The sequence below is a fragment of the Amphibalanus amphitrite genome, unplaced genomic scaffold (genome assembly GCF_019059575.1).
Source record: "Amphibalanus amphitrite isolate SeventyFive unplaced genomic scaffold, NRLGWU_Aamphi_draft 000375F_arrow, whole genome shotgun sequence".
Lineage (NCBI taxonomy): Eukaryota > Metazoa > Arthropoda > Thecostraca > Balanomorpha > Balanidae > Amphibalanus > Amphibalanus amphitrite.
This window is the reverse complement of record NW_024881869.1, coordinates 409441-422498: the sequence shown is the minus strand read 5'-3', so window position 1 is coordinate 422498 and position 13058 is coordinate 409441. Positions and strand designations below refer to the sequence as shown.

Here is a 13058-nt window from a genome sequence, read left to right as displayed (position 1 = left end):
TGGCGGCGCAAAATAGGTTCACTGTACATAATTGAGCAATCGGTGACCCAGGGGGGGGGAGAAAGGACGCACCGGGAATCACGTCACGATTCACGACTAACCCAAAGGCTGCACTAGAATCAGAAACCAGCACCAGATAGTCATGAGTCATGACAACGGGAGAGCGAGGTGTACCTAAATGCAAGCACACCATACGTTGGTAGGGAAGTATACTCTTCGGTCAACTTTGTTGGCCTTAACTTTATTCACATTCCATCTAAGCACACATTATCACAGTATACCTACATGAACTACAATCTCGATCCGTATGATAACACAAAATCCTCCATGCTAATTGCTAATAATTATATGTAAAATACACAACGCACATTGCAAATGCATCCTATAGCAAACCATAAAATTAAAGCCTGTCATCCATCCTTGTTCTTGGATTTGAAGAGTGAAATATAGGTAAAAGCAGCAGCTCAAGCTGAAGACGGCGCCACACGCGCCGGTTGACTCCCACTACCATCGCAGCCATGCCATACCACACCACGATCACTTTTGCAAGCTATCGCCCCCGTGCGTCCGCCATGGCGTCACCATCGTCCGTCTTCTGCGATCTCTCCTGCCCTCAGTTGTGCCTACGCCCGACGTCGCTGACACGTTCCTCGGACGCCGCGCTGCTGCCGGTACAAATACTGTCACAGCCACACCAGTGGGCCTTCAAAGTTCAAACTGCCTACCACCGCACAGTCATACAATTAGTTCACGACCAGCTCGTGGTGGCAAATTGTGCAACACTCACTCTATCACACATAGCGGTTGGCTCCTGCTTGCTTTGGGTTTCTATGATTTGTGACTGTATCTGATCATAGCGAACTCCTCACCGATGAGCGTCTTGAGTTCCTGCACGTATTTTTCAGCCGTATCTTCATCCCCTTCATGAAGCGATTTGACAATTTCGACGGCTGCCCCGAGTGACCGGTTATGCTGGCCCATAAGGCCGTCGTCGTTCATGCCTTCCCCAGAGATCGTCGAGCTCATCACAGTTCGGTAGGTTTTGAGAGCCACTTCCACGGCCTTCATGTTGCCACGTACGGCTTGTCGATTCTTAGCGTCTTTCATGACCTCGTTGTGGTGCTGAATCAGGCGAAAGCGTGCACCGATGACACATGTCAACTTAAAGCGACTGTCCCACTCTACTGTATGGTTTTTGCTCCTGACGTCGAACTTATTCATCGCATTCTCCTTGGCGGTGGCGTGAGCCCTTCTTAAATTGTCACGAGTAACGAAGCCGTCGACGTCGGCAACAGCTTTCATCGCGTTGATGTACATCTCCGTACAGGTCTTTACCAGCTCTATGATGTACTGCTGGCTCCCTTCATTCTTCTGCTTTTCAGCTGCCTGTTCCTCCTTCTTGCGTTTGCCAGTGTTCTCATGATCAATATCATCAAAGCACTTTTCAATGTCCTTCATCAGTATCTTCAGGCCGTTCTGTACCAGAGAGTCGTTTCCCGTCTTTTTCTGTGCGTGGAAGGTTGCCTCTGCCTTCGCTGCGGCTTCCTTGTGTTGTCTCATCAGCTCGTCGTCATTCAACGCGGGCTGACCCTCGCGAAACACACTCGCCATCGCCTCTACATATTGTTCTTTGGCGGCCTGTACTGCGGGATACAGAGAAGCGATCGTCGCGTACACCACGTCCTCCGGCTTCGGCGGCTCCTCGCTGGAGAACAGTTCGACATACTTGGTGATGAGCCTGCACAGGTCGCCAGCGGTGAGGCGCTCGCCCGCGACAACCTTGATAGCTAGATTCTCTGGCGCCAGAGCCTCTTGGTTCAGCTCCCAGTATTTGGGGTGTAATGCCATGAGTTGGTTGAAAAGTCCAGAGAATAATTCCATGTAAAGAAAATCCGAAAGTACTTCAGACAAATTGAAAATGGAAGGAGGACGAGAGACTCCGTTGCGAAGTGGGCCAAGCGGCAGGAGGAATCCTTGAATGTCACTGAAGCAGTCACCGATATGCTGGCGCACCATCTCGATCTGCTCATCTGACCTCTCGCTCTGGAGCCATTTCGTCACAAGGTGCCCACCCCCAGCAGCGCCGAGTGGAAATTCGTCTGTCGCCTTCCAATGGTGCACAAGAAACATGAGCTTCTGGAAGGCCGGGGTGTCGGTACTCTTCGACAGCGCCTGACCAAACTCTATGGACTGCTTCAGCTGCTCCAAAACATCGTCACTCAAGTCGTCCACGACGTTGAAGATCTGCAGCGAGCTGAGAAGAGTGGCGAGGAACTGCACCGCCTGCGACCGCGGCGCGTCATCAGCGGCGCCCTGGGTGTCCATGAGCGCAATGACGGCCTCCTCCCCGGTGGGTAGCGTCACGGGAAACAGGTGCGACCACAACTCGATGCCGCTTTTGCGTGATGGACGGTAGTCCCTTCCTCTCGTAGAGCCGCCACGATCGTCGGTGCTCCTTCTGGATGGATCGAGATGCCGTAACATCATGTCAAAAAGCATTGTCTTGCCGGGGTCGGTTGTACCCGTTACTGATATTACTATCACGGGTTTATCGGCGTGTTCTGTCCCAAGGACGCTCTCCAGGGTGTCCGAACAAAGCATGAAGCCTCCGGTGTCATTTTCTTTGACTATGTGCTTCCCCATGGCACAGGTCTGAAAGGATAGGAAATCGGTTAATTCACATTTCATATAGTCGCGACTGTTTTTTTTTTTAAGTACATCTACTTCATGCTGGGAAGCTTAAACCCTCGCCAGACGAGGGCATTCTTCATAACGCGAACGGCGAGGGGAGGAGTTGGTACGATTGGCTCCTATGGTGATTGGCTCCTATGGCACTTTGAAACACCAAATTTACAGGGTAGGTGGGCCCATAGGAGATATCGCCCCTGTGCAAATTTGGCGACTCTAGGTCAATGTTTAGGGGGTTTGGGGGGGGGCGGAATGTAAAAATTTCGCTTTACCAGTATAAAAGTTTTTCGCCTATAACTTTTGATCTGGTAAGAGCAAAAATAAAAGCACCAGTGAACTCAGCACGTCAAAGCGCATAGAATGGCCTATACTTAAACCAGTGTAAGTAACTTAATATTTACTTATATAAAAATCAAAATGTCTGTACGTATGTATGTATGTATGTGTTACATGCAATGTGTGGAATCAGGCATTCTATAGAATGCCTAGGCATTCTATAGAATGCCTGACCGACCAGGCATTCTATAGAATCCCTAGGTATTCTATAGAATCCCTGACTGCTTAGGCATTCTATAGAATGCCTGGCTTAGGCTCCCAGGCATTCTATAGAATGCCTAAGTATTTTGATTGTCCAAAACACACTTCGAAAATTAGGGGTCAGTGGCAGTAATGCTATTTGTTTACCTAATTTTCATTGTTGGCCTAGGCCGGTCGTCACCTCACACCATTTCAGGGCAATGAGCTGAGAGGAAGCGAGGGAGGTATTGGGCTATGCCGACCACCAAATGGTGCGCCGCAAGCAGCAGCTGATCCAATTCCGTTGGCACGGGAGAGCCACGGCGCAAGGCACGCGGGAGAGTCACAGGCCAACCAGTCGCTTAAACGGTTACCCTCGGAGGATTATGCTGCTACAGATACGAAGCTGCATTAGAAGAGTGTTGGCTGGGAGAGTGGACCGTAGGCTTGAATCGAAAGTGATTGCGAATGACGATGGCTTTGTTCTGATGTTAGAAATGAAGGTGAAAAATACACCAAAGGTCACATTTTATGTCGTCATAAGCACTTCGTGTAACGACTCTCAATATACATACATGGACAGCTCAACCTACACCGTAATGTCAGGGAATAACCTGAATAAATGGTTCATTATTCCACGTCTGGGCGGTGGCCCGGCCGTAACAAGAGCCGGATTAGGTGTTGTTCGATCTCTCCTTCCAGCTTGACTTCTGGGCCATGCGGTATTCGAAAGGTCGTCAAAGACTCAAAATTATGAAATTTTACTTCAGTTCTTCTTTGGCAATGTTCGAAAGGGTGCCATTTCTAAAACAAATAGCTAAGCCATTTTTTAGGTCAGCCCAATTTTTGTCCATTTTTGGCTCGTAGCCGTTTTCTCCAGTTTGACCTTAAATCAATTCCTTAGAAGGCAAACACCTCCAAAAATGGACGATTTGTCAATTTTTCTGTGTAATTTTTTTTTTACCAAAGGCGTTTCCGATATTGACATTACCACCATCGTCTTTCTAGCGTTAATATAAATACTCTGTACTCTCAGAATGAAATCCTGATACAATTTGACCTAATAAGGTCAGATTACCTGACCGGAAAATTTGACTGAATGAACATTTGACTGAATGAACATAAATAGCTGAACGCAAGGTAGCTTGGCAGAAAATAATAATGGTACATGTCGGTCTGTGCTCATAATCTTATACAACATACACTTATATGTTGGAAAGATTCGTGTATTTCCTAGGCATTCTATAGAATGCCTGAAAATCAGGCATTCTTTAGAATGCCTAGGGATTCTATAGAATCCCTGGTGGGTCAGGCATTCTATAGAATACCTAGGGATTCTATAGAATGCCTGGTCGGTCAGGCATTCTATAGAATGCCTGATTCCACATATTGCCTGTAACATATGTAACGCGTCAGTCACGCTTGGCGGGCTATTGCTCCCGAACGGTGCGGGCTGCGGGGATGGAATTTTGGGCGCAAGTCAGACGCGTGCATCTGTTTGTCGTATCAACTTCTCGAGGAGGTGCGTGCAACGGTGTGCACGTGGCGGGCGCATCTTTGCGGGATTTTGGGCCGCGGCCGGCGCCGAGCAGAGAGCACGCGCATTAGCCTAAGTTTCTTCGCTTGCAAAACTGAACGAAATCAGAGCCGGAAGGTCACTGACCTTTGGCAATGAATACAGGAACAGGGCACCGCCGGCCAGGAGGAGACGCCAAATTTATTCTGGCAATAACTCGGCCGCTACTGGGTCGATTTTAATGAAAACTGATTTATTACGCTGCGCGTAATGCTGTCCCTCTAGTTACATATGTAAAAATCAAATGTATGTATGTATGTATGTATGTATGTATGTATGTATGTATGTATGTATGTATGTATGTATGTATGTATGTATGTGACGCGTCAGTCACGCTTGGCGGGCTATTGCTGTGGAAGTGTGCGAGCTACGGGGGTGAAATTTTCGGCGTAAGTCGGACGCGTGCATCTGTTTGTCGTATCAACTTTTCGAGAGGGTGCGTGCAGCGGTGTGCACGTGGCGGGCGCATCTTTGCGGAATTTTGGGCCGCGGCCGACGCCGATCAGAGAGCACGCGCCTTAGGCTCAGTTTCTTCGCTTGCAAAACTGAGCGAAATCTGAGCCGGAAGGTCGTTGACCTTTGGCAATGAATACCGGAACACAGCACCGCCGGCCAAGAGGAGACGCAACATTTATTCTGGCCATAACTCGGCCACTACTGGGCCGATTTTATTGAAAATTGATTCATTACGCTGCGCGTGATGCTGGACACCTAGTTATTCCCATATATAAAAATCAAAATGTCTGTACGTATGTATGTATGTATGTAACGCGTCAGTCACGCTTGGCGGGCTATTGCTCCGGAACGGTGCGGGCTACGGGGGTGAAATTTTGAACGTAAGTCGGACGCGTGCATCTGTTTGTCGTATTAAATTTTGGTGGGGGTGCGCTCGCCGGTTTGCACGTGGCGGGCGCATCTTTGCCGCATTTTGGGCCGCGGCCGGCTTCGAGCAGAGAGCACGCGCCGTAGGCTCAGTTTCTTCGCTTGCAAAACTGAGCGAAATCAGAGCCGGAAGGTCACTGACCTTTGGCAATGAATACCGGAACAGGGCACCGCCGGCCAAGAGGAGACGCCAAATTTATTCTGGCAATAACTCGGCCGCTACTGGGCCGATTTTAAAGAAAATTAATTTATTACGCTGCGCGTAATGCTGTCCGTCTAGTTACATATATAAAAATCAAAATGTCCGTATGTATGTATGTATGTAACGCGTCAGTCACGCTTGGCGGGCTATTGCTCCGGAACGGTGCGGACTACGGGGGTGAAATTTTCGACGTAAGTCGGACGCGTGCATCTGTTTGTTGTATTAAATTTTGGAGGGGGTGGGTTCAGCGGTGTGCACGTGGCGGGCGCATCTTTGCGGAATTTTGGCCGCGGCCGGCGCCGATCAGAGAGCACGCGCATTAGGCTCAGTTTCTTCGCTTGCCAAACTGAGCGAAATCAGAGCCGGCAGGTCAATGACCTTTGGCAATGAATACCGGAACAGAGCACCACCGGCCAAGAGGAGTCACCAAATTTATTCTGGCAATAACTCGGCCGCTATTGGGCCGATTTTATTGAAACTTGATTTATTACGCTGCGCGTAATGCCGTCTCTCTAGTTACACTTATAAAAATCAAAACGTCCGTATGTATGAAACGCGTCAGTCACGCTTGGCGGGCTATTGCGCAGAGACGGTGCGGGTTGCGGGGGTGAAACTTTGGCGCCGGGTCGGGTGCGTGCAACCATTTGTCGTATTAAATTTTGGTGGGGGTGCGCTCGGCGGTTTGCACGTGGCGGGCGCATCTTTGCGGCATTTTGGGCCGCGGCCGGCGCCGATCAGACGGTACGCGCCTTAGGCTCAGTTTCTCCGCTTGCAAAACTTAGCGAAACAAGAGCCGGCAGGTCACTGACCTTTGGCAATGAACACCGGAACAGGGCACCGCCGGCCAGGAGGAGACGCCAAATTTATTCTGGCCATAACTCGGCCGCTACTGGGCCGATTGCAATGAAATTTGGTTTATTACGCTGCGCGTAATGCTGTCCCGGTACAGAGCCGGGACATAAAAATCAAAATGTCTGTACGTATGTAACGCGTCAGTCACGCTTGGCGGGCTATCGCTCCGGAACGGTGCGGGCTACGGGGGTGAAATTTTCGACGTAAGTCGGACGCGTGCATCTGTTTGTCGTATCAACTTTTCGAGGGGGTGTGTGCAACGGTGTGCACGTGGCGAGCGCATCTTTGCAGCATTTTGGGCCGCGGCCGGCGCCGAGCAGTGAGCACGTGCCGTAGGCTCAGTTTCTTCGCTTGCAAAACTGAGCGAAATCAGAGCCGGCAGGTCACTGACCTTTCGCAATGAATACCTGAACAGGGCACCGCCGGCCAAGAGGAGACGCCAAATTTATTCTTGCAATTATTCGGCCGTTACTGGGCCGATTTTAATGAAAATTGATTTATTACACTGCGCGTAATGCTGTCCCTCTACTTACATATATAAAAATCAAAATGTCTGTATGTAACGCGTCAGTCACGCTTGGCGGGCTATTGCTGTGGAACGGTGCGGGCTACGGGGGTGAAATTTTCGCGCCGAGTCGGACGCGTGCAACCATTTGTCGTATTAAATTTTGGTGGGGGTGCGCTCGCCGGTTTGCACGTGGCGGGCGCATCTGTGCACGTGGCGGGCTATTGCTGTGGAACGGTGCGGGCTACGGGGGTGAAATTTTCGCGCCGAGTCGGACGCGTGCAACCATTTGTCGTATTAAATTTTGGTGGGGGTGCGCTCGCCGGTTTGCACGTGGCGGGCGCATCTTTGCGGGATTTTGGGCCGCGGCCGGCGCCGAGCAGTGAGCACGTGCCGTAGGCTCAGTTTCTTCGCTTGCAAAACTGAGCGAAATCAGAGCCGGCGGGTCACTGACCTTTGGCAATGAATACCGGAACAGAGCACCGCCGGCCAGGAGGAGTCACCAATTTATTCTGGCAATAACTCGGCCGCTACTTGGCCGATTTTAATGAAAATTGATTCATTACGCTGCGCGTAATGCTGGACACCTAGTTTTACTATGAAAATACTAAATGAACTTAAATTAATCACGTTAACACGTTGAAATAGAGCATATTTTACAATTTGAGCCATTCGGCCAAAATTTATCAGAATTTGTAGTAACCTCTAGATGGGTGAGACGAAATGCTTATTTCGAAATCTAAGCTGCGTTGCGGCATTGGCGGTTATGTGCGGCGTGTATGCCGCATGATTAGTAAGCGGCGACCACTAAATTAAAAACTCAATAGCTTTGACCTGTTTTCAATGGATAACACTGCATACCAAAAATGTCCATCGCTCTCGTCATAGGATATTTAGATTTAAATAACTAACTTATCTACATCATTGTTTTGAACCAAATTAATACTGTCAACCTAACCCTCGCCCGTATTGGTGTTTTTCCAGCCGCGAACGTATAAGGTACCTATAACCCCTTGCCGTTTCGCTCCTGATCAAGCTAGAGCTTCGCGGAAAAAACGAGCGTGTTGCCCGTGACGAGAGAAAGCCGATGATACCCAATTTTAAGGTCCTAGGTCATCGGTTGACCTTCCAGGTAGGTCAGGTCAATGACCCAAAAGGCGGGAAAATTGGGACCTGTTAGAACGTCGTAGTGTGGCTGCTATGGGGTTTTCGGGGTGCTGATCACGAATATCATGCTAGTTTTTATCACAGATGATGTCTTCATTCATTTAGGCCAGGCCGGGTTAGGTCAGGTCAGGTCAACCAGTAGAGGTCCTGCCAGGTATTTGTAGTAGGTGTCAACCGCCTCTGACAGCCTCGTAACATGTTACGAAGGCACCAAAACTACTTTGTAAACGTTCATGTGGTTGCTTAATTCGAATTCAGCTCGAAAAAACTGGCCTAGAAACATGTCAAACTCGAAAAGTGAACCGAGGTCACCAAAGGTCAATGACCTGACCTGACCTTCAGGTGACCTTGACACCCACCCTAATGCATGGGGGCAACATCATATCACATGTTTGAACGCTTGAAACCACGAAAAGACTGCAAACGCGCTGCTAATGCAAGCCGACATACGCTGAATCGCGGTTCCGGCCAAACATGGTCTCGAAAAGTAGGTCACAGGTCAAAGGTTATTTGCGTCAGCGTCATGAAATTTTCAGGGTAGGTGTAAAATTGATCAACGCGAGGGTACTCAAAGTTACGTCGTGATCGGCCGCTTTTTACGCGAGTTATTTGCGAAAAACCGAGGGGAGTCCGTTCGACCCCCCCCCCCCCTAAAGGGCGAGGGTTAACTCACAGTCCGAACTCCGAACAAGTTCGGTCTTGTTTGTGAATTTGTCGGAGCATCACCTAAATCTAGTAGAGATGATGGAGGGAAACTAGGCTTTTAATGACGGTCAGGGGCACTACAAGCTGGTGAGAGGGCTGACATACCATGTTTTGATAGCATGACTGAAACATACTTTTTGGGTAGCCAGGAAATCGCATGCGAGAGCCTATTGAAATTCTTACATCGGCCTTTATATGCACCAGTCGTAGGTATACAGGTGCGGGATTTGGCATACGATTTCCAGACAATCGAAGTACTGTTTGGAGCCAACGAAGGAAGGAGTGAGTGAGTACTAAGTTGAAAGCATTAATTTGGTTCAAAATGATGATGCAGACAAATTAGTTATTTAAATCTAAATATCTTACGACGAGAGCGATTGGCATTTTTGGTATGCAGTGTTATTCATTGAAAACAGGTTGGAGCGTTTAAGTCTTTAATTTAGTGGTCGCCGCTTACTAATCATGCGGCATACACGCCGCACATAACCGCCAATGCCGCAACACAGCTTAGATTTCGAAGTAAGCATTTAGTCTCACCCCTCTAGATGACCTTGGCCACCCGAATCTGAAAAAACCGGGATTGAACTTAGCATATCCTGCCAGTTTGAATGAAAGCGATGAACAACTAGCTAGATTTCATTGACAAAATAGTGTATTTTCAGTGTTATTTTGACCATGTACCGGTTTTTGAGAGCTCAGGACCTGACCTGAGATCACTGGAACTGAAAACTTTTAGAACATGTGTCAAATGATTGCCCCAAGTTGTGTCAGAAATTTGGTGATGCTACGTGCCACGGTTCTCACACGGTTTTTGCTCTTGCTAGTTGCTAGTTGTGTGTTTGCTGTGTGAATGACTCATTGGAGCCCCGAACAATGAGTGTCGGTTCAAAAACAACTACCTACGTTCAACAACAGCTATCTACCTATGAACTATGGTTGAGCGTGACGCTCTCGCCCCCAACCAATTCCTGGCGGCTCTTTCAGTGAATTTAAATCTCCCAAATAATGAAATTCCCGTTTACCGTTACTCCCTGACAACGGCGCTCCTGAAACTCCCTGACAGCACTCTTTCGACTCCCCCACGGCGCCCTCGCCTTTCTCACCTGGACCGGTTCACGTAGCCTTGCCTGGCTCTGACCCATGTTGCCACTTTTGTGCCGGTCTTGCCGGCTGTCGACCGAAAACTTTCCTTCGATTCTTCAGCTCAACCAGACGACCTCAAGACCTGCATCATTGACCACTGATGTGCACCTGTCACTGCCTGCTGCCGCCCTTAATCTGAAGACTGGACGGTCAGGACTTCACGACAATGCAGCCGTGGTTCAGGAGGGTGCCGTGATTTATCACGGAAGCCTCTTGATAAACAACAGGCGGAGTTCTGTAGTTTCCTGTTACCCGACGGCCCAGCACACCGACAGTCGCAGTGGTGATGCGTTGGCAACGGCTGACGTAGATCGCACGTTGCTGGCGCTTCAGATACAGCTCGATGCACTGATATGAGGCAATGTGTTGTGATGATAACAAGGACGGGGATGCTGATACGTCCGTGACCGATAGCTCGGTATGGTGTTTGCGCCCCGTATCGCAACCCCGTATGGCTGGCAGACCGCCTGACAGCCAACAGCGTAGTATTGAGATTTACCGAATTATTGTTATATGTGTGTCTGTGTGTGTCGTTTTTAGGCAAGGCCAGGTGCATACTAAGCCATCTCACTCTCACCGGGATAGTCTCTAACAAATCATAGTTCTCTTAATTTTGGATTAAAGCTCTCCTATACTCTGTTCCGTTTCAAGTTTGCAGCCTAAGTGCCCTGCTGAAGGCAGTGCGTGATTTCTGTATATACAGCTCTTGCATTTTAAGACGCAAATTCGAGCGGAGGAGCGATCTGCCGAAGAAACTCCGACTGCAAGCTTGATATGGAACAGACTATAGCTACCCTGCTGACTGCCATCCTTAAAGGGACCCTCCCGGCTCCCACCTTCAAAAAAGTTAATGAATTGGCATGAAAGTGATGTCGCTCGGTTCAGGAAGAGCGAAAACGAATATCTACCAAATTTCATCGAAAAATATTCACTGGTTTTCAAGATATTAGACTTTTACTATTGTTTACTTTCTGGGATCTCCGCTGTTCCTAGCGACTTTATTTGAAAGTGCGGCATTTGTTGCGCGCAAAGCAGCATATACCACCGCGTGCTACCAAACGTTTTAGTAAAAGATTTAAAAATCGTTAGACCTCCGCTGACGTCACAAATTCTAAGGGGGCATACCAATGCATTAGCCCCTTAGAATCCGAAAACTGCAAGTTTGAAATTCCATATCTCCGAATTAAAGCATTTTTCGATGTTGTGAGTGCCCAAACCGGTATTTTCAGGCCATGGCCACCAATTTGGCTATCTCAACTCAAAACTTATGTTAAGGTGGGAGGGTCCCTTTAATATGCTACTTACCAGTAAAACGCCTTTAGGGCGAAGAACGAGCGAGCGAGATAGTGAGCCCTGCACAGTGCACGTGCAGAAGGGCGAAAGGGTACTTCCAACGGGCTTGTGCAAAGCACCCTTCTAACCGGTCGCTAGCGGTGTACCAAATTTGAACGCAATTGGCCCAGCCGTTCCTGAGATCTGGAAGCGGCATTCTGCACGTGCGCACGTGCAAACGGGGTCCAAAACGACTTTTGCACGGCATCCTACTAACCGCCCAGTAAACATGACGACGTCGGTCCGAGGCTCGGCCCGACGTCGGCCCAACGTCGGTTCCACCTCGGCCCGACATCGGCTGGACGTCGGATATGCCCGCATGTTCCGACGTCCAGCCGAAGTCCAGCCGACGTCGAGCCGACGTCGGGCCGAGATCGTTTGCCGAGGTTGACGAGATCGTTTGTCGTTGGACCGACGGGGCCGACGTCGGCATGTTTATTGGGACAACGCGCCAAAAATATCAACCGGCGGCGGGATTCGAGCCCCCAGTCGCCGACGTCGGCATGTTTACCGGGACAACACGCCAAAAGCATCAGCCGGCGATGGGATTCGAACTCCGTGTCATTCGAACGCGAGGGTAGTGCGCTAACTACTACACCACGCAGCCAGCTAACGAACTCGGTTTGTTTTGTTGGGTTATGCCCTTTCGGTCTGACAAGACCATTTCAGAGCCGGAAGGATCATAGGATGGAGACATTGGTCTTCTTGGCGAGCACCCTGGGTCCAGTTCATATAGAGTCCCTGGTCCCATTGCTGTTACGTGACACTTATTGGAAAGGGCGACCCCACTATGGATTCATATAGCCACTCTTACACACCTGCACCGACGCTTCCCAAAGTGTCCCTTTGATAAGTGGCACTTTGGCAAAGTGACACTTGCCGACTGGCCTTTCTATATGAACTGGGCCCGGCCCTGGTGAGTTGCCGGGGCTGAGCCTGACCAAAGGATAGGCCGAGGAGCCCCCGAGCACTCACCGCACCCGGCTACTGGCGAGCTCGGCTTACGGGCAATCCCAAATGGAATAAAGTTTCCCGTCCAGTCCGGATCAGGGGGTTGCGGCGTGGAGGAAGATTTGAGTTTCCTGAGGATATTTTGAATACAGAAGCTCTTTATGAAACATGAAACATGTATTTTATATTATTTTAACGGTCAAAACAGCGGCCAATGTCGGTCCGACGTCGGCCCGACGTCGGCTGGACCTCAGCAATTGATCTCGGTCCGACGTCGGCCCGACGTCGGCTGGACTTCGGCTGGACGTCGGAACATGCGGGCATATCCGACATCCAGCCGACGTCGTGCCGAGGTTGGACCGACGTCGGGCCGACGTCGGCATGCCGATGCCGAGTTGCCGACGTCACCCCGACGTCGGGCCGACGTCGGCATGTTTACTGGGCGGTCCCCAACCATGTACCAAATTTGAGCGCAATCGGCCCAGCCGTTCTCGAGATCTGGAAACGCCCCCTGCACGTGCGCACGTGCAGTAGCACCC

General features: G+C 49.8%; 1 protein-coding gene across 1 annotated transcript; it reads right to left on the bottom strand.

Annotated features, from left to right (window-relative positions):
- Positions 1–220: 220 nt before the first annotated feature.
- Positions 221–10841, bottom strand: LOC122389870 (atlastin-like). The gene is made up of 2 exons (XM_043382331.1): positions 10197–10841; positions 221–2652 (listed from the first exon to the last, which is right to left on the bottom strand). Exons 1-2 carry the CDS (start codon positions 10233–10235, stop codon positions 829–831), a joined length of 1863 nt encoding a protein of 620 aa, XP_043238266.1. The 5' UTR covers positions 10236–10841; the 3' UTR covers positions 221–828.
- Between the last annotated feature and the right edge of the window lie 2217 nt (positions 10842–13058).

Excerpts from the sequence above, each read along its gene's own strand:
- LOC122389870 (XM_043382331.1), bottom strand. The coding sequence starts at position 10,235 with ATGGGTCAGAGCCAGGCAAGGCTACGTGAACCGGTCCAG. Across the intron at positions 2,653-10,196 it reads GGCTACGTGAACCGGTCCAG|ACCTGTGCCATGGGGAAGCA; the intron begins GTGAGAAAGGCG and ends CTATCCTTTCAG.